Source organism: Cnephaeus nilssonii (genome assembly GCF_951640355.1).
Source record: "Cnephaeus nilssonii genome assembly, chromosome: 3".
Taxonomy (NCBI): Eukaryota; Metazoa; Chordata; class Mammalia; order Chiroptera; family Vespertilionidae; genus Cnephaeus; species Cnephaeus nilssonii.
In genome coordinates this window covers 58,530,451-58,549,122 of record NC_137074.1, presented here as the reverse complement: position 1 = coordinate 58,549,122, position 18,672 = coordinate 58,530,451, and the positions used below count along the sequence as shown (strand labels likewise).

Genomic DNA, 18,672 nt, shown 5'->3' with positions numbered 1-18,672 from the left:
CTCACTAATCCATGCAGCAATTCACTGAAGCAACTTAAGCAGGAAACGAAGAGCCTTCTATTTGATCAAATGTGTAAAGAGAATTTAGAGGGGAAATTCATTTAACTAAGCTGTAAAATGGCCGACACCATGGGGTTAATAATCCTCAAGCATTGGTTGTTCTTATAGGATTTTATATCATCTTCATGGTTTCTTTATTTTTGTCTTTAAAAAAAAATAAAAAGAGTGCCTAGATAGGTCATGTAACAAACAACCACAAAAATAAGTTTTATAGTTTCTTATTATCATCCAGGTTGTATTATACATGTTCTCCTATAGGAAACAAGGAAAAACACAAGAATTCTTTTCCAATTGTATCTCCCAGAGATAAAGCTGTTAACTTGGTAACTGCCCTTTAAACAACATGGCCCACAAGTACCTTAGGAAATTTTATTAAGAAAAAAAGTCTGCAGTGAGTACTGAATTTATTATACCCAACATTTAGCAAAGACTTGAATGTCTGGCCTCGACTCAAAACACTTCCCAATCTCTTTCTCCCTTCTAGTCTTGTCCCTCAAGAAAGGAAATTGAGAAACCCTAAAAGAACTCACACCTGAAGAGGGAGTCCTTGTGCTGGGGTTTTCTTTGATCATGAGCCAGCCCTTGGTGCCACGAAGAAAATTACTCTTCTGCTGAACATGACGCAGGCAGCAATTAATGCATAAAGTGAGAGCATTAACCCTAAAGTAAGTAGCTAAGTCAGGAAGTCTGCTTCTCTGTGTGTGGCTGTTGGCAAGGCCAAGGCCACACAGGATAAGAGAGGAAAGAAAAGAAAAATGCCAAGGATAGAAGACAAGAGGAAGGGCACGGGAACAAAACAGAAATGGACACACTCCTGAAAGATGTTAGAACTCTAAGGAGAAGCCAAGTGACTTTTCTGCTTCTGATGTACTCCTACGCCTGGGCCCCATTAATTGTAGTATCATAATAGTAACATATAGCGAAGACCCAAGGATGGGGATGCCCGTGGAGACGAAAAGCTGAGTGTTCTAAGCATTTGTGAATTCTGCCTCCATCCTAAAGGCAGGTTTTTGTGAGCTGGACTGGCCCTCCTGATAGGGACCGTAAGAGTGAAGGGAACTCAAGTATGTGCGAGTTTGCTCAGTTCAACAGCTTTTAGCTGCTTTAATAGAAATTTCACACACACCAAGTTCACACTTAAGTTTAGATGAGCCAGGAGACAGTCACCAGAAATTTCTCTGACCTGTTTTTTGAGTTCTTCATCCTTTTTTTTTTGGTTGCAAATGTTATGCCACAAACTTGGGTCCTTCTCCATAACTGCAAATTGGTTTAGTTGGTCTGATGCTAACAGAGAAGCTGGTGGGACATGCTAGCCCTGGGATTTGAGAGGAAAAGTATACCTCTGGTTTTTGGAATGAGGTAGGAAATGAATGAATGGAAGAAGGAATGAATAACATACATTAAGTTAATGTTCATTAGCAAGCAAACCTCACACCCACAAAAAAAATAAGCACTCCTCATCATTATTTTCTATATGCCCAGGCTCAGAAAGGAATCAGGACAGCATAACACCAGTCAAACACTGAACTAAGCAGTCAAATTAAGGGAAATTTAATAATATATATACTTCTCTCCATTAGTTCCCATAGAAACTTGTTTTTGTGAGGGGGGGGGGGGCATACATTTGAGCTATAGGCAGATAGTCATGTTCTCCAAGCAGTGACATTTAAGTCAATTAAGGAGTGAAATTTATGTTTGTGTCTGTGCATGTAATCTACCTTGGAGCACAGCCAATTTTAATTCAATTCTAACACTGTACCAAGCAACACTAGGCGGGCCCCTACTCAGGACCAACAGTCTGCACAATTTAGCATACTGGGATTATCTAGTGGGATTCGGGAACTCGAATGCAGTTAAGGTAGCAAGCATTTAAGCAGGATGAAAACATCTGCTCTGATCTCTGTTTCCTTACTGCCTTCACCCCAGTAAGTCACTTAATTTAACCCACGAGGTCAAGGCCGAAGAGCAGTGTTCTCAGCTGTAACAAAAGCCCTGGACTGATTTAGAGAGAAGGGCATGGGGACTAGAGGAGCAACTTCATCAATACCCGCTCAGAAAACCCAGGATCCTGGGCAGGTAACATCGTGGGAAAGCAATAAGGGCTCCAGAAATTAAAATTAGGGGTCAGGCAACATTTTTAAAAGAAAGTGTAAATATTTTAAAAGGTCAAAAGAAATTCATATAAAAGCTGAAGTTGCAAACTTTGGAATTTTGGGTTGTCTTCTTTAAAAAAAAAAATTCCTTGCTCAACCCCAAGGGGACCCAGCATTCTTCACGTCTTGCCCAGTGTTGTTGAACAGCTGGTTTCTGAGGTGGAAAATCAAGCAACTCCTTTCTACAGAGCCAACAGCATTTGAACTTCCTGGGCACGAGGACTGTTTGGTGCCACAAACTGTACTGTTTATATTACACTCAATGCAGGCGGGAGGCAGTAAGGGGCACAAAATGCCTCCTGCTTTTACTCATTCTCTTTTTCCATTCCTGCACCAGCTTCTCTTTCAAACTGCCCCTCCCAGACAAGAGTTAATCAAATATCCTAACTGCATTAAGTAGGATATTTTGATAATCCAACCTAAATTGTCTGCCTGCTTTTGCATGGATAGGACTGCAGAGCTGGGTTTTAGAGCTCCCCTACTCTAACCCCCATGTTTTGCAGATGAGGGGTCCAGTGACTTGCCCAAGTTCACACTTCCCATGGAAGGCACGAGGCTCATCACCTGGGTGCCGTGGTCTCCCTGGGTCGTGCCCTCCAGCCCATCTCTGCCCGGCCAATCCATGGAGGCTTGTCTGAGGCCAGCTCACATCAGGGCTCTCTGTACACTCAGGCCCAGCGTCAGGCAGCACTGCTGGTATCTTCCCAACTCTGAACCTCTCAAGACCATGGAATCCTGACAGTCTCATAAATTGACTCACCTGCTTCTTATACGCGGGGTCAGGCCAGTCCCCGAGACAAGTTTAAGGTTAAGAAAACTGGGGAAACGAGTGAAGAGAGGAACCCAAGTCAGCGCTGCAGAGCTGTGCAGACTGTGCCGAGAAGGCTCAGTGCCAAGCAGACACTGTCTAGACGTTCACTAGCCTCTCCAGGGGGGTGCGGGGAGGAGGGGGAACAGGCCGGAAAGCCCGCTTGCTTTTTGTTCAGCTAATGCAACACATGACACAACCTCTGACAGGCTCCGGGCTGGGAGTTCACTGCCTAAGACATTTTTTCTTCGGGGCTGGAATTCCGCTGTGGGCTGAGGGAATTTGGGCTAATCCAGCAATCAGAGGGAAGCTGGGAATACTTTTCTTAATTCCTGGGGAATCACAGTTCCCAAACTAGACTGAGTTGGGCAACAGCTAAAAGTAGCACATTGATGGGTGCAAAAAAAAAAAAAGCAGATTTTTAAAAATTATATTTTTATTTATTTCAGAGAGGAAGGGAGAGGGAGAGACAGATAGAAACATCAGAATCAGATGAGAGAGAATCCTTGATCGACTGCTTCCTGCTCGCCTGCCACTAGGGATTGAGCCCACAACCTTGGCACGTGCCCTGACTGGGAATTGAACCACGACCTCCTGGTTCATAGGTCGATGCTCAACCACCGAGCCACGCCAGCTGGGCAAAAGCAGATTTTTAAAAAATTTACACATGTATCACCTTAATGAATCCATGAGGAAAATTGGCAAAAAATACAAAACTGCTTTTGATGGAGGCCTGGAATGAAATGACGTCAATTTATAAAATGTACAGATGGAGAAATGGCCCAGCATAGTCCAAAAAGCATCATCTATCTGAGAGAAAATGTTGAGTTTGGGAGCTTTGCACATCAATTAGAAAAAAAGTGTCTCTTCTAGTTGGGCACACAAGCCCCGTGCCAGGGTGAACAGCCTGGCAAGCAGACTGCAGGATGGAGTCGGCCTCCATTGCCCCCCGAGGCAGCTGCACTGGTGCGGCAGACGGTCTCAACAACCTCACCCAGCAACTCAGCGGAGTCTCAGACAGGTCTGCAATCTGGTCCTCTTCAATGTGGGGGGAGTTGTGAATATATCCGAAGGACAAAGGGACTGCCTTAAAACATCGCCTGAGCCCCTGACCATTATGCTGCAAGGGCTCTGATGGCATAACGACGCTTCGTGGGGGTCAGAGAAGCAGCTGCCTGAACCAAGTCGGGACTAGACTATGCCCGTGTCTATGTGGCCAGAATGACCAGCCTGAAGGGTCGATCGAGGCGCTTAGCTGACATAATGGGAGAGGACTGTACAGTGTGTGTGTGTGTGTGTGTGTGTGTTTGAGTCCCTGTTACCTAGAAAAAAACATTTTGGTTTGCTTTCAAAGTCACTTTCAGAAGTTAAGACACAGAGGGTCTAGAACAGGGCATTTGCCGTGAGAGTCGAAGTACCCTGGCTTTACCATGTACTGGGGAGCTGATTTTGAGTCACTAACGGAATCCGCTGAGTCACAGTTTCTTCATGGATAAAATTAAGATGATAATCACGTCATTATCAGGTTGTGAGGATTTAATTAGATAAGGCTTTTCCCTCTCCTCCGGAGGTTGTCCTGCTAACCAGCACTCGGCTTGTGGGGCACCCCCTCTTGGAGGACTCGCTGCTGCCCGGTCCTAGCACTTACCACACTGGATGGACCTGAGCCTGACCCTGACGGCCGCCCCAAGGACTGCAAGCACCTTGGGAACAGGGTCTTCGTCCTCGTCACCAGCACTAACTCGGTGCCTGACAGAGAACAGGCTTGTGATGCTTTTTACTTTCCTTTCTTGAGTTACTTTAAAAAGTTGACTTTGTTCCAGAAGTGTGAAGCACAATAATGCATCAATACTCCGTGCTGCTTTCTCTCTGCATTCAATGTGAGCCTGGTGCCTGAGATGTTCCGACAGCTCCTACTGCAGCCCACACACCCCAGGGTGACCTCTCTGTAATGGTGGAGGAAGATGAGATAGAGGAGACGTGAGAAGGAAGTGGGGAACATGAACAGGAGAGCAGACAGCCACACAGGCAGCAATGGAGACCCGGCTCTGGGGCCTGGGAATGAGGCTGCAGTCAGGGCTGGCCGCCAGATACAGCAGTGCCGCGACTCAAGGTTTGTGTGCAAAACACCCGAGGCGTTGCCGTGGCTCCCAAAGGGACAAATCCAGCCTGCTCCAGGAATACTTCCTACCCTGTCTTGAGAGGAGGTTATTTATTTTTCAAACAATGAAAGCAGAAGGTTCTGCCAAAACCGGTTTGGCTCAGTGGATAGAGCGTCGGCCTGTGGACTTAAGGGTCCCAGGTTCGATTCCAGTCAAGGGCATGTACCTTGGTTGCGGGCACATCCCCGGTAGGGTGTGTGCAGGAGGCAGCTGATCGATGTTTCTCTCTCATCGATGTTTCTAACTCTCTCTCCCTCTCCCTTCCTCTCTGTAAAAACTCAATAAGATATATTTAAATAAAAAATAAAAAAAAAGAAAGAGAAAAAGTTCTATTCCCTTGCCTGATCAAATTTTTCCAAACCCCAAATTTAGGATTTGTGGCCCAGTAATAGATATACTAAGGGGACTACAGCAAGAAAATGTGAAAATGAGCATTCCACAAAAAAATCCAAGATATCTAGTGGCTTCCTCCATATTTAAAGAGGGACATAAGAGAGAGAAAAGCTAAATGTGGAAAAATTCCCGACCAGTTTGATTATCTCTCTTCTGTGCTTTTTCTCACTCTGCTTCCCTTTCCAAGTCTCTCCCTCGTTCTCTGTCTCTAGGAGGAACCTATGCTGGCTTGCACCGATCACTGCCTGTGCACGGGAGGTGCTCAATGAGGACTTAATTCTTCCCCTGGAGGAATGATAGGGCTCTGGCTTCACAGAGGAAACACTATCTAGAAATGTGAAGGCAAGATTGGCTCAGTAGAAGCAAGGGTTCTGATATGAATTCTGGGCGTTAAAGCATCCACTGAAATAAATACCCTAGTTGCATTTTTAAAAGAAGGTGATCACTAATCTCTAGAGAGAGTAAAAGAGGCAAGAGGAGTTCGGCAAGCCATGAGCACAGGCATGTGCGCACACACACACACACACACACACACACACACACACACACACCCCATGGCTTTGGAGCTCTTCCAATAGATAGGGATGCTACAAGAATGATAATAATAGCTAACGCTCACTGCACTCTATGTGCCAAACCACTTTCCTAATTGCTTTACATGTAATAAATAGCTTGTTTAATTTTCACAAGCAACCTATGGGTGAAATACGCTGTGGTAAGCCCATTTTATAGATGAGGAAATAGGCCCAGAGAGGCTAACTAACTTCCCCAAGATCACAGGGCTCTAAGGGCAGTGCGTTAAATTTGGGTAATCTAGCTTCAAGGCCTGAGTGTCATACCATTAGGCATACTTTCCCTCAAGGATAAATCATAAACAGAGTAACAACCTGAGCCAGCACACAGGTCAGACAAATACAGACAATACCAAGTAAATGCTAACGTGTAACTTGAGAATTCTCTTGCTGAAATCATGACAAAGTCAACAATATCGTCAGGCCTGTTAGGGAATGGTGAGAGGCACTTCATCTCTTGCAGATGTTTAGTGTTGAGTAAACGCCATGAGTAGAATTGGATAAACAGGCAGAGAGATAGCCATTATTCCCATTTCACAGATGAGGAAAGTGAACTCGGGGAGATTAAGTAACTCACACAAGGTCTCACAGCCAGATGACACCAGAATTGTAACCTGCTCCATTACCCCTTGCTCTTAACTGAGGCCGCATCGAGGCATCAGGTGGCTTTAGAAAGATAACATCAGCAAGAAAGAAGTAGAGCAGGCTTCCTAAGTCAAGGACTCTTTCATTATTTTAAAATGTCCTGCTTAAAAATGAGAAGGTTCTGGAACAGGGTCCATGTCAAAGATGAAAGTTGGAAACACCCAGATATGAGACTGAGAGAAGAAAATGAAGGAAGGAACTCAGTGGGAGGCTGAGTGACATGAACATGGGCGATCAGAGACGAGCACCAGCACTCCAGGGACAGACACAATTTCAGATGAAGTTCCACACAAAAAACTGCCACCTACTGGACAGACTGGCCAAGTGGTAGTGGAGCCTCTCAAATTCTGAGAAGGCGTCCATCCACTGCCGCATTTCGTTTTCCCAACCAGCAGTAGGAGGTGAGGAAGGGAATGGAAATTTCTTCAAGGCGCCATAGAGTTGGCCCCTTGACAGCCAGGTCCATTCGAGCTGCACAGTAGGTGTGGTGGTAGCAGCTCCTTCAGAACAGGGACCTATGTGGTGTGCCTTCCAGTCCCACACTACTCTTCATCGCAGCATTGGTGCAGAGTAACTAGCATTTAACGGCTGGCACCTTCGTGGGACATTAATAAATTACACTCATTTACTATGGTTGGAGGATAGAAGGAAAGACTGTGGGGAAAAAGACAAACTTCGCTTCAGACACAGGGTTTTAAATCTTGAACACAGTAAGAAGTCAAGACAAGGAGGCATTTTCCCTACATCAATTCAAGCCAATATCCCATGACGCACACATATATAAATCTGGGCCTGCAACACGTCATGGCTTTTGACATGTGTCACATGACTTGTTTTGACAGCAGTTTAGTTGGTCACAAATAGTATCCAGAATTATTTAGGGGACATTTTGACATTAAAGTTTGACATTCAAACTTAACCCTGGGAATAGCTCATAGGTGATGGCTTCTAAATGAGCACATAAAATGTCTGTGAAGAGATTACATGGCCATCCTCCAACCACAGCAGAAAATGCTGATTTATAGAATCCATTTTGTACTCCAACTACCCAAAGAGCTTTCTATTAGCAGGTTATTGCCAGGCGGCTGCTAATGCAGAAGCTGTTATCTATGACAGCAGCAGCTCTCAGAGCCTCAGCGAAAGCCACGCTTTACCCCATCAGAACAGCCAAGGAAGTTATCATTATCATACTTTTGTTGATGGCTAACATTAGAGGGTTTGCCTTCCTTTAAGGTGTTCGAATCAAAATCATTTAAAGAACTTAGAAGCTTGGGCCAAGAACAAAGTGCTGTTTTATTAACGTTTTCATCCATTTGCCACTCTGGTCCTAAACACCTATTACCCCAGGTCACATAGTCCCAAACTCTGCCTTCTAAGCACCTTCATTTTGGCTAAAGATATAGCAAGGTTGTCAAATTGGATTGACTTTTCTAGCAGGGATGGCAAATATATGCGTACAGATGCAGATGTGAACAAAACCAACTCCATCTCTGTCCCGAATTTCATTTCAGTTTTAAGTTTCATACTGTGACCTTTGAACAACATCACGATCTTTAACAAGCATATTAAAGCTTTCTAGTTGATGATTATGTGTTCCTTAAAAATGTAGTCATGAATATTTTTGTTAGTAACAGCCAGAATGGCATGACATTCAAGATAAATATAAAACTGACAGTAGTATGGATTATAAACAATCATCTATCACAAGACCACAAGGAGGTAGGGCCCCTGGTGTCCCTTTGTCTTATTAAGTGGAGAATAATCTGCAGATTGCTAGATCATCTTTTCCACTCCGACCCAATCTTCCCATAAGTAAATTATCCCTTAATAAATGTGGTCATAATCTATGGTGTTGCCTGCTTCATTTTTTGGTCTGAAGATACCTTCTCATTGTGGTGGCCATTAAACCTTTTCTCTCACATACAGGCTAACTGATGTGAGATAAAACTTGCTAATGGCTACTTAGATTAGTGCTGAGAAAGAATTTCAAACCTCCTCTAGGCTCATATGGACAGAGTTCTATGATTGATTAACAATGTCTGTCAGGGGAAAGGGAGAGGGTAGTAGTGACATGCTTGTCATGTTTGTGTTATCTCTGTAGGCCATCCTATCTAATAAAAGAATAATATGCAAATTGACCATACCTCCACTACACCCACAAGCCACGCCCACCAGCCATCAGGAGCAAGTATGCAAATTAACCCAACCAAGATGGCTGCGGCAACGGAGAGAGAAGGAGGCTTGGGTTTTCCTGGCAATGGAGGAAGCCAAGCTTTCCGCCTGCCCTGGCCTGCGTTGGCCTCCACTTAAGGCTACAAAGTTTCAATTATAGAAGATAAATAAATCCCAACAAAAATGTCTGCGGCCACGGAGCGAGCAGGAGGTTTGGCTCCGCTCAAGGCTACAAAGTTTCAATTATAGAAGACAAATAAATCCCAGATACCAGGGCCTCTGCTTGGGTCGCCGGGGGGTGTGACCAGCCTGCAAACAACCACAGGCCCCTTGCCCAGGCCGCCCCACACCCCAGGGGAACCCCCACCCTGATCCGGGACACGCTTCAGGGCAAACCAGCCGGCCCCCACCCGTGCACCAGGCCTCTATCCTATCTAATCCTATCTAATAAAAGAATAATATGCAAATTGACCGTCACTCCAACATAAGATGGCTGCCCCCATGTGGTCAAAGATGACTGCCCCCATGTGGACACAAGATGGCCACCACAAGATGACCAGCAGGGGAGGGCAGTTAGGGGTGACCAGGCCTGCAGGGGAGGGCAGTTAGGCATCAATCAGGCTGGCAGAGGAGTGGTTAGGGGGTGATCAGGCTGGCAGGCAGAAGCGGTTAGGGGCAATCAGGAAGGCAGGTAGGCGAGCAGTTGGGAGCCAGCAGTCCTGGATGGTTAGAGGGATGTCCCAGATTGGAGAGGGTGCAGACTAGGCTGAGGGACACCCCCCATGCACAAATTTCATGCACCAGGCCTCTAGTTTATCTCATAGTATTAGGAGGTACTTATTTGTATTGCCTACAGTGTCTAGTAGGCACATCACATACATCTGCTGATTGATTTTGATAATTTCTCAGAAAGGAAGGATGAACTGGTTTATCTGTAGGTGGTGGAATTCTGGGTAACTTTATTCTTTGCTCTAGTTTTTTTCTATATTCTCTAAGCTTTTATGAACATACTAGAGGCCCGGTGCATTAATTCCTGCATAAATGGAGTGTGGCCAGCCAGGCCCGATAGGGGTTGGGGGGGGGCAATTGAGGGCAGGGCCAACCGTGGGAAGGGGCTGCAGGCGGTTGGCCAGCTGACCCTGCCCCCTGGTCGAACTCCCGGTCGAGGGGGCAATTTGCATTTGTATATTAGCCATTTATTACATAGGATTTTATTTTCCTACGAGAGGCCCAGTGCATGAAATTTGTGCACTGGGGGGGAGAGGGTGTCCCTCAGTCCAGCCTGCACCCTCTCCAATCAGGGACCCCACAGGGATCGGGCCTAAACCGGTAGTCAGACATCCCTCTCACAATCCAGAACTGCTGGCTCCCAACTGCTCGCCTGCCTGCCAGCCTGATAACCCCCTAACCACTCCCCTGCCAGCCTGATCAATGCCTAACATCTCCCCTGCCAGCCAGATTGCCCCCAACTGCCCTTCTCTGCTGGCCCGGTCGCCCCCAACTGCCTTCCCCTTGCAGGCCTGGTCACCCTAACTGCCCTCTCCTGCAGGCCCAGTCCTCCCAACTGCCCTCCCCTGCAGGCCTGGTCCCCCCACCCCCCCCCCAACTGCCCTCCCCTGCTGGTCTGGTCACACCTAACTGCCCTTCTCTGCCAGCCCAGTTGCCCCCAACTGCCCTCCCCTGCAGGCCCAGTCGCCCCAACTTCCCTTCCCTGTAGGCCTGGTACCCGCCAACTGCCCTCCCCTGCTGGCCCTGCAGGCCTAGTCACCTCCAACTGCCCTCCCCTGCCGACCTGGTAGCCCCCAACTGCCCTCCCCTGCTGGCCTGGTCACCCCTAATTGCCCTCCCCTGCAGGCCTGGTCCCTCCCAACTGCCCTCCCCTGCTGGCCTGATTGCCCACAGCTGCCCTCCCCTGCCAGTCATCTTGTGTCCACATGGGGATGGTCATCTTGTGTGTTGGAGTGACGGTCAACTTGCACATTACCTCTTTATTATATAGGCTTTTGTCAGAAAAATAACACATTGACTTTTATTTAAATAAAACAGCATATATTAGGAGGGTAAATGCCTCCTGAAAAAGGAGAGGGGTCACATGAATCTTCATGACCTAGTTGGTTTGGCTCAGTGGATAGTGCATCAGCCTGGGGACTGAATGGTCCCGGGTTCAATTCTGGTCAAGGGCACATGCCCAGGTTGCGGGCTTGATATCCCCAGTAGGGGTTGTGCAAGGGGTAGCTGATCAATGGTTCTCTCTCATCATTGATGTTTCTATCTCTCTCTTTCTCTCCCTTGTTCTCTGAAATCAATAAAAATATGTTTAAAAAAAAAAAAAGAATCTTCATGATGGAGTTTAAGAATTTTCTAACACTTCTCCATAAATTTTTACATAGTTGTGAGGATAACGCATTGGTGTAAGGGGTGTACTGCTTTTTTAATGAAATCATAATTATGCCAGAGCCTTAAAAATTTTTGTAAATGTAACTTTTAGTGGCACATATTGTTGTTAACTCTTAAATTGCATGTGTAATAGGTTTTAAGTTCTTAGCTATCATAAACACCGTGACAGGCATCATATATAGCATCCTTTTAAAAGTAATAATGACCAGGACAGAGTAGTCAAATCTAATTGTTTTAGATTCTTTCTTTGATTTAGTTTCTCAGTATAGATTATATTGAGTTTTGAAATATCCCCCTGCAAAGCAGTAAAGTCAGCTCCCCCAAAGCCGATTCAAAGTTTGCTAAAATGAATTCATGTCAATGAAGACTATATTCACTAAATTTACTATTATGTCTTGTAGCTAACAAGAAAAACAACTTTGTAGTGCAAGCAGTTAAGTACATATTAAAATGCTTACAATAACATCCAAATTACAAGTCTCATTATCAATAGGATTAATTTACCTTTTCATTAATTACTAAAGGTTTATAACATGAATTAAACAAATGTTACTAGGGCCAGACATCAAGAGATTGGACTAATTAAACCATAATGATCCTTGAGTGATGAAATGTAACCTTGATCATATCTACTCACTTTTTTCACTGTAACTGTTTCTACACACCTGGACTCCCTCAGTCTTGGTTGGGTGCTGGCTACATGGGTGTATCCATATGTATAAGTTCATTAAGATATACATTACAAATTTGTGCATTGTACTAATGTAAAAGAACTCTAAAAAGCAAGAGAAGCCTTATGTTGATGTAAAGAAGCAAAAATAATACTACTCGCAAAGATATTTGTACACCATCTAGTTATAATAACACTAGGGGCCCAGTGCATAAATTCATGCACCTTGAAGGAACTGTGGGCCGAGAGGCTGCAGTGGGCACAGGGGCGGTTCTCAGCCCATCCTCCGTGCTCCCGCCTGGTCCCTCCCGCCACGGCCCCCCCACGCCCTGACCCTGTCTGCCAGCAGCCCCTTTCCCACCTCAGCCACTCCCACATGCTGATGGCACTGGCCCCACTTGCACCCACTGAAGGCGTGGAGCAATTGGGGCTGGTGCCAGCAGTGGGTGCAAGCGAGGCTGGTGCCGTCAGCAGGTGCAAGTGGTGGCTGCTGCCCCAATCACCCCTCAGGAGCAGGGGGAGGTGGAGAAGCCCTCAGGGGCGATTGGGGCCAGCAGCTGCCACTCACACCTACTGATGGCATTGAGCGATTGGGACCAGCACCAGGTGCCAGAAGTGGCTGTGAGCAGCGGCTCCAACCCCGGCAGTAGGTGCGAGCAGGGCTGGTGCCAGCAGTGGGTGTGAGAGGTGGCTGCCAGCCCTGATCACCCCTCAGGAGCAGGGGGAGGTGGAAACGCCCTGAGGGGCAATTGGGGCTGGCAGCCACTGCTTGCACCTGCTGAAGGCGCCAAGTGATCGGGGCTGGTTCTGGGTGCCAGAAGCAGGTGTGAGCGGGGCTGGTGCTGGCAGCAGGTATGAGTGCCCGGCGGAACCGCAGCACGCAGGAATAAAGAGTTTTCAGTAATCACCAGAGGCTCACCCCAATGACAGCGACCGGCGCCCCGTCTTGGTCCGGCGCCCCCGCTCACCTGCTCCACCATCCCGCCGCGGCTGATGCCTGCCATGTTCCGCGCTCTGCCGCCTGCTGCCGACACCCGCCATGTTCTGTGAGCGCCCCCTGGTGGTCAGCGCACGTCATAGTGACCGGTTGTTCCATTGTTCCACCGTTCGGTCTATTTGCATATTAGGGTTTTATATATAGAGATATGTTGGATCTGCCACTTTAAAGCACCTGGCCCACCATTAGGTTGTAAGCAACCTGAGAGCAGAGACCAAGTCTTCTACTTCATCCATGACTCTGTATGTAGGGTTTGCTCTACCTGCAGAGGGAATACCGACTGATTGATGGCTAGTGAAGGGAAGGCCCATGCTGTTAATGACTCACCCCCAGAGAAAGGACCCAGCATCAGTCACAGATGTCAGAATATAGCACTTTAGAGAAAAGAATACATTTGACCTGCAGGACCTACCTAAGTGTAGTAAGTATTTTTTCACTCCTGTAATATCTGGTGTCGTTAAGCTAACACTTTTTGTGGCTGCTAGAAATTTTATGTCCAAATGTCCAACTATTTGAAGAGGACTGGGAAAAAGCCATGGTGACATTTCCAGTTCTCCATGTGTAACCCCTGGTATTTACAGCTCATCCTTCACTTTCTCCATTCTCCTGGAAACACACATCTTTCTGCCTCACTGACTTTATTTCCTTCTTCAAGACATTACATCCACTGCAGCCCATGCCTCCCAATCTTCACCTCACAGCTCCTCCCCAACTCATTCCTCTAAGCCTGGGACCCAACTCCAGCTTTCCAGCACCCGATCCAGAGGCTTCTATGGGAACTGTAGCATGTTGCCTTTCTAAAGACATTTTCCAGGGCCAGGGCTTCAACGTGCAGGGCACTTTGCCCGTCTGTTTTGGCTATTCAGCAGAGTCCCTGCTGTTTTAACATCCCAGTTTCCAACAATGGTCTTTGAAATCACTGCAAGTAGTTTATTTGCCAAAGGATAAACAAACAAGAGATTATTTTAGTGGTTAATGTACAAGATGGATATTAAAATCCTAGTTTTGCTACAGCTCCAAAAAGTCAGAGGTCGTGTGTTAGACTCTAAGCCTGCCTGAATCCACCATTAGAATAATCCTAAAGAATATGGAGGAGTTCCCACATCAGCCAATGAAACTGAGACTCATGGGCAAATGTGCTTTCCCAGCCTCTCAGTCAACTGCAGTCATTCTCAGTGGGAGGGAGAAAGATAAGGGAGAGTGAGCAGGCCCACACAGCCCCCTCCTAACAGAATCTAGAAGAGGGGTAGCTGTGCAATTGTTAGTTGAAGCACTCCCTCTGCTGTTGCCGCCCCCATATGTGATGCTAATATATGCTCATCCAGAGATGTGCCCCACCCCAACACCCCTTTCAAGCACAGACTCTCAAGAGTGCCTGGGTGGGAGCTCAGGTGGCTGGGGCAGAATGTTGATGGAGGCTGCCAGAAGGAACACATTGGTGGTACCGAATGAAGACAAAGATAATGCAAGAAAGAGGAAGCAATCAAACAAGCAACCCTGAGGTGCCAAGCAAGTATCAATTTCCTTAATGAGATTTGCTAATAGATTCTTGAATCTAACCAAACAGGACTTATATAGCCTGGCATTAAGAATGATGACAACCACCTTTCCCCAAGCTTGGGACACCTCTACTTTTCCAAAGGCGTGACTTCTTCAAATAGCAATGTAATTTGTCAAGCAATCATATTTATTTATTTATTTATCCTCACTCCAGGATATGTTTTTATTGATTTTGAGAGAAAGAGAAGCATCGATGTGAGAAACATCGATCAGTGCCTCCCATATGCACCCCAAACTGGGAATGAACCCTCAACCTAGATATATGCCCCAACCAAGGATTGAACCCGAAACCTTTTGGTGTACAGGACAACGCTCCAACCAACTGAGCCAGAGCATGGCAATCACATTTTTAAAAATTATGTTGAATTGAGTCCTTGTGCTTGTATTCAACCAAAAGGCACCAAGAAAACTTGAGCTTATTTTCTAAATTTCAGCTTTAAAAGGTTCAACAATATTTGTACAATTTGAACCCTAACGTCTACTAAAGTGGAGTCATGTCAATGAAGACTGCAAATATCATCACTTGGTTTTGTTTATGTTGTTATAGCTAACAAAGAAAAAAATTTCTACTGCAAGCACTGTTAACTGCATGATAAAATGCTTAAAATAACACCCAAATTGCTAGAGTTAATTTAGCTTTGTATTAATAATTAAGGTATATTAATAAAACATGGATTTAAAAATTGCTGAATGTTACTAAGGCCAGACACCAAGAGATTGGATTGGGCCTAAGCCAGTTTGACTATGTGGATAGAGCATTGGCCTTGGGACTGAAGGGTCCTAGGTTCGATTCCGATCAAGGGCACATGCCTGGGTTATGGGCTTGATTCCCGGTACGGGCCGTGCAGGGGGCAGCCGATCAATGATTCTCTCTCATCAATGATGTTTCTATCTCTCTCTCACTCTCCCTTCCTCTCTAAAATCAATAAAAATAAATATATATATAAAAAAGAGACTGGATTGGTTAAAAGGTAATCCTAGATCAAACCTACTCCTCATTCCTCACATACCCTGAGTTCACAGCCTCCTCTGTACATCAACTTCCTCCGTTTTCATATCTCAGCACTTCTTGATTTTACCTTATTCCCCATGGATTTTCTCTGGGAATTCTGTGAGAGTGCTCTGGGCTCTTCTACCTGAAGCAGGAAATTGCTGCTGGGGGAACTTCCTATGACAACTAAGCTTTTCCCAGCAATGCCCTGGGGGGAGGGGGTGTAACACAGGCTGCCTAGAATAGATCCTGGACCCTGGGCCACACAGCCTTGTGGAAAGAGAGCCCACAGTCTCCTCACACCTCATACTAACATTCCAGTTCACAGAGCGATTTCACACACTAGCTGGCAATTCCTAAGCCTGCCGTAAAACCAACCAGGGATCCACCTCATCCATCAAAGGGCTGCGGCTGCCTGTTGAGGGCCCAGCAAGGGTGTTCCTTGGCCAGGCCGAAGTCAGCCAGTGAAGAGGGATCTCCCCTCAGATTCAAACCCTGGAAAGCAATGCACCAGAAGCTGATTTGGAGTTCAGGATGGATTCCAAAGGTGGAAGGAGCTGTGTTCAGATCCTTCTTCAGAACTAACTAGCTGTGTGACCTTGGGCGGGTTACCTGATCTCCCCAAATCTGTTTCTCCCTCTGTAAAACGGGATAACAAAACGGCCCTTACAGGGTTGGAGAAGTTTTAACAGAAAGGATGCACGCAGCCCAATGTCCGCTGTACAAGTACACGGCAGTTATGAGGTCCTTATATAGGGTAGTGGTTAAGAGCATGGGGTGTGATGCTAGACTGTTTGGGTACAAATCCTACCCCTACCATCTTAGAGCACCGGATACATTGTGTAACCTCTAGGACTCAGTTTCCTCATCATTAAAATGGAGTTGTATTACAACACAGAGTAGATAGCCAATAAACATTAGCTATTTTTTAATTCTTTGTTAAAATAGCCTGCTTTTAGCTCAACCAAGACTGTCGTAGTGATTTAAATGAGAGTTCAATATAGTGTGTGTGTGTGTGTGTGTGTTTTAATGGTAAAGACCTTGCATGCTTTTATGATTTTTTTCTGGGTAGAGTCCAGTGGTGGTGTGAAGGGTGGGGCTAAACTGTAATATGAAGAAAAAAAAACTCGAAGAGGGAGAATAACCACCCACCAGGGAGCTATTCCTTTTGTAATGTACATTCCATTTCTTCTCCCTCATGCTTTTTAATTCCTTCCACATTTCCTGCCATAATTATCAAATGTTTGGTTTCTGACCTCACTTTTCTGGAGACTAGAGCCCAGGGAATTTAGAATTGTTTATTTTCTGTCCATAAACCTTTGAGTTAATGGAAGGGCTGGTGAGTGAAGGGTTTGTTGGTCTGTTTGTAGTGTCTCAGGAAGGTCACTGGAGTTGAAAAAAAAACAACACACACATTACCAAAAAAGTGCTGAAATACTTTGGAAAAACCGAGCTCTCCAAGAGCTGAGCAATGGATGGCTCACACTTGCGCAATGCTAGTTTAAGGGAAAACTTGAGATTTTCAAAGGCCGTTATACGGTCCTGACCTGACAATAACACAAAATCCGAGGACACTTCACAAAGGAAGAAAAAAAAATCAGAGAATTATAAACTTACTTTATAAAAGAGAAAAAATGTATTCCGCCCAAAAAGAAGAATCTCTTGGGATTTTGTGGGAGTTTCTGTTATCTCCCCCCTCCCCCCCCCCCCCCCCACCCCCCAGGAGACAGACTGGAAAGGACAAATCCCCGTCTTCTCAAATTCCTCTTAAGTGAAGGGAAGAACTCAAGGCGCCTTTTTGAACTCGGCTGCTGCTCGGGTCGCCGCCTCCGTCCCAAACCACCCATCCCGTCCTCTCTCCCCCTCCCCACGCTCCCTCCATATTCGCCTCGGCGGGGCTCCCGCTGCTGGCCCGAACTTCTCCTCCCGATGTTGAGGTTTAAGTTTCGTAGCAGCATTCCTGACCCGAGCGCCCCTCTCCCCACGTTCAGAAACTCCCCGTCCCACCCGGGAGAGCATCCCCGGGGCGCCCCGCCCGCCCCGCGCGCAGACCCCCGCGGCCCAGCGCCCGAGCGGGGACCCCCTCGCCCCTCACCTACCTCGGCGCGGACCCAGGAGACCGCCACCAGCGCGAGCGCGAGCCAGCGAGTCCACATCTGCGGGAGAGACAGGGCGAGACTGAAGGCACCGGGCCCGCGCCGACCCCGGAAACTTCCTCGGGTCCCGTGGGCTCGCCCACTCCGCCCCGCCACCCTCGGCGGCCCCGCCGCGCCGGGCTCTCACCATGGTCCCGTCCCGGTGTCCGGAGGCGCGGGGCAGGGCGGCTGCAGCGGGCTCTAGGTGGGAGCTTTGCCGAGGGCCAGCCTAGAAGGAAATCCGACCTGGGCTGGCCGCCCCTTAAGACCCCTCCTTCCCCGCCGCCTGCCCCCCAGCTCCTCCCCATTCTCCTCCCCTTCTGCAGCGGCGGCCCCCGCGGCTCCGGCTCCGCTCACCCCTCCCTCCCCGCCCCTGGCTCCCCGGAGCCGCGTGCGTCCTGGCGCCGCCCGAACCTCACCCCACCCCCGGCCCCCCGGGCCCCCCAGGACCTGGAGGCGGAGGCAGGGAGGGGGTGTCCCAAGGGACACTGCAATAAAAGCGGAGGGCGTGTGTGTGTGTGTGTGTGTGTGTGTGTGTGTGTGTAATGGGGGGGAGGGGGGAGGGGAGGGCGAAACCCCACCCCCGGGAGGGGCCTGGCTCGCTGCAGCTCCGGCGGGCTGCCGGCTCAGGGTGCAGCGGTGCCCAGGTGGGCGGTGCTGCTCGGGGGCCCCGGCCGGGGTGGGATGGGAACCTAAAGGAAAAGGCTCCCTGCAGCCCAGGGAGCCGCCGGCGCCCCCCACGGGTGAGAGAGAGAGACAGCTGAAGGTGCCCGGGGACACCCACAGCCCGGGGTCGCTGCAGCCAGGACTCCAGGAAGTGGGCGCAGGGCCCTGGAAGATGGGTCCGAGTGGGAAGGTTGCTTTGGGTTCAGCTGTGGGTTTCCTAGGGGGACAGTGGCGGCAGCCCTGCTCTGCTGGAAAGACCCTAACTCCAGCGTTTGCTACCAGCCTCACCCC

The 18,672-nt window shown here is 47.7% G+C and overlaps 1 protein-coding gene across 1 annotated transcript in view; it reads right to left on the bottom strand.

The window, feature by feature from the left end:
• FSTL1 (follistatin like 1) overlaps positions 1 to 18,001 on the bottom strand; it is a 57,311-nt gene extending 39,310 nt beyond the window's left edge. The window contains exons 1-2 of the mRNA XM_079767415.1: positions 17,864 to 18,001; positions 17,680 to 17,736 (exon numbers count right to left, since the gene is read on the bottom strand). Of these exons, the coding sequence (XP_079623541.1) occupies positions 17,680 to 17,736; positions 17,864 to 17,866 (60 nt within the window). The 5' untranslated portion in view covers positions 17,867 to 18,001. The remainder of the gene's footprint in view (positions 1 to 17,679; positions 17,737 to 17,863) is intronic.
• Positions 18,002 to 18,672: the final 671 nt, after the last annotated feature.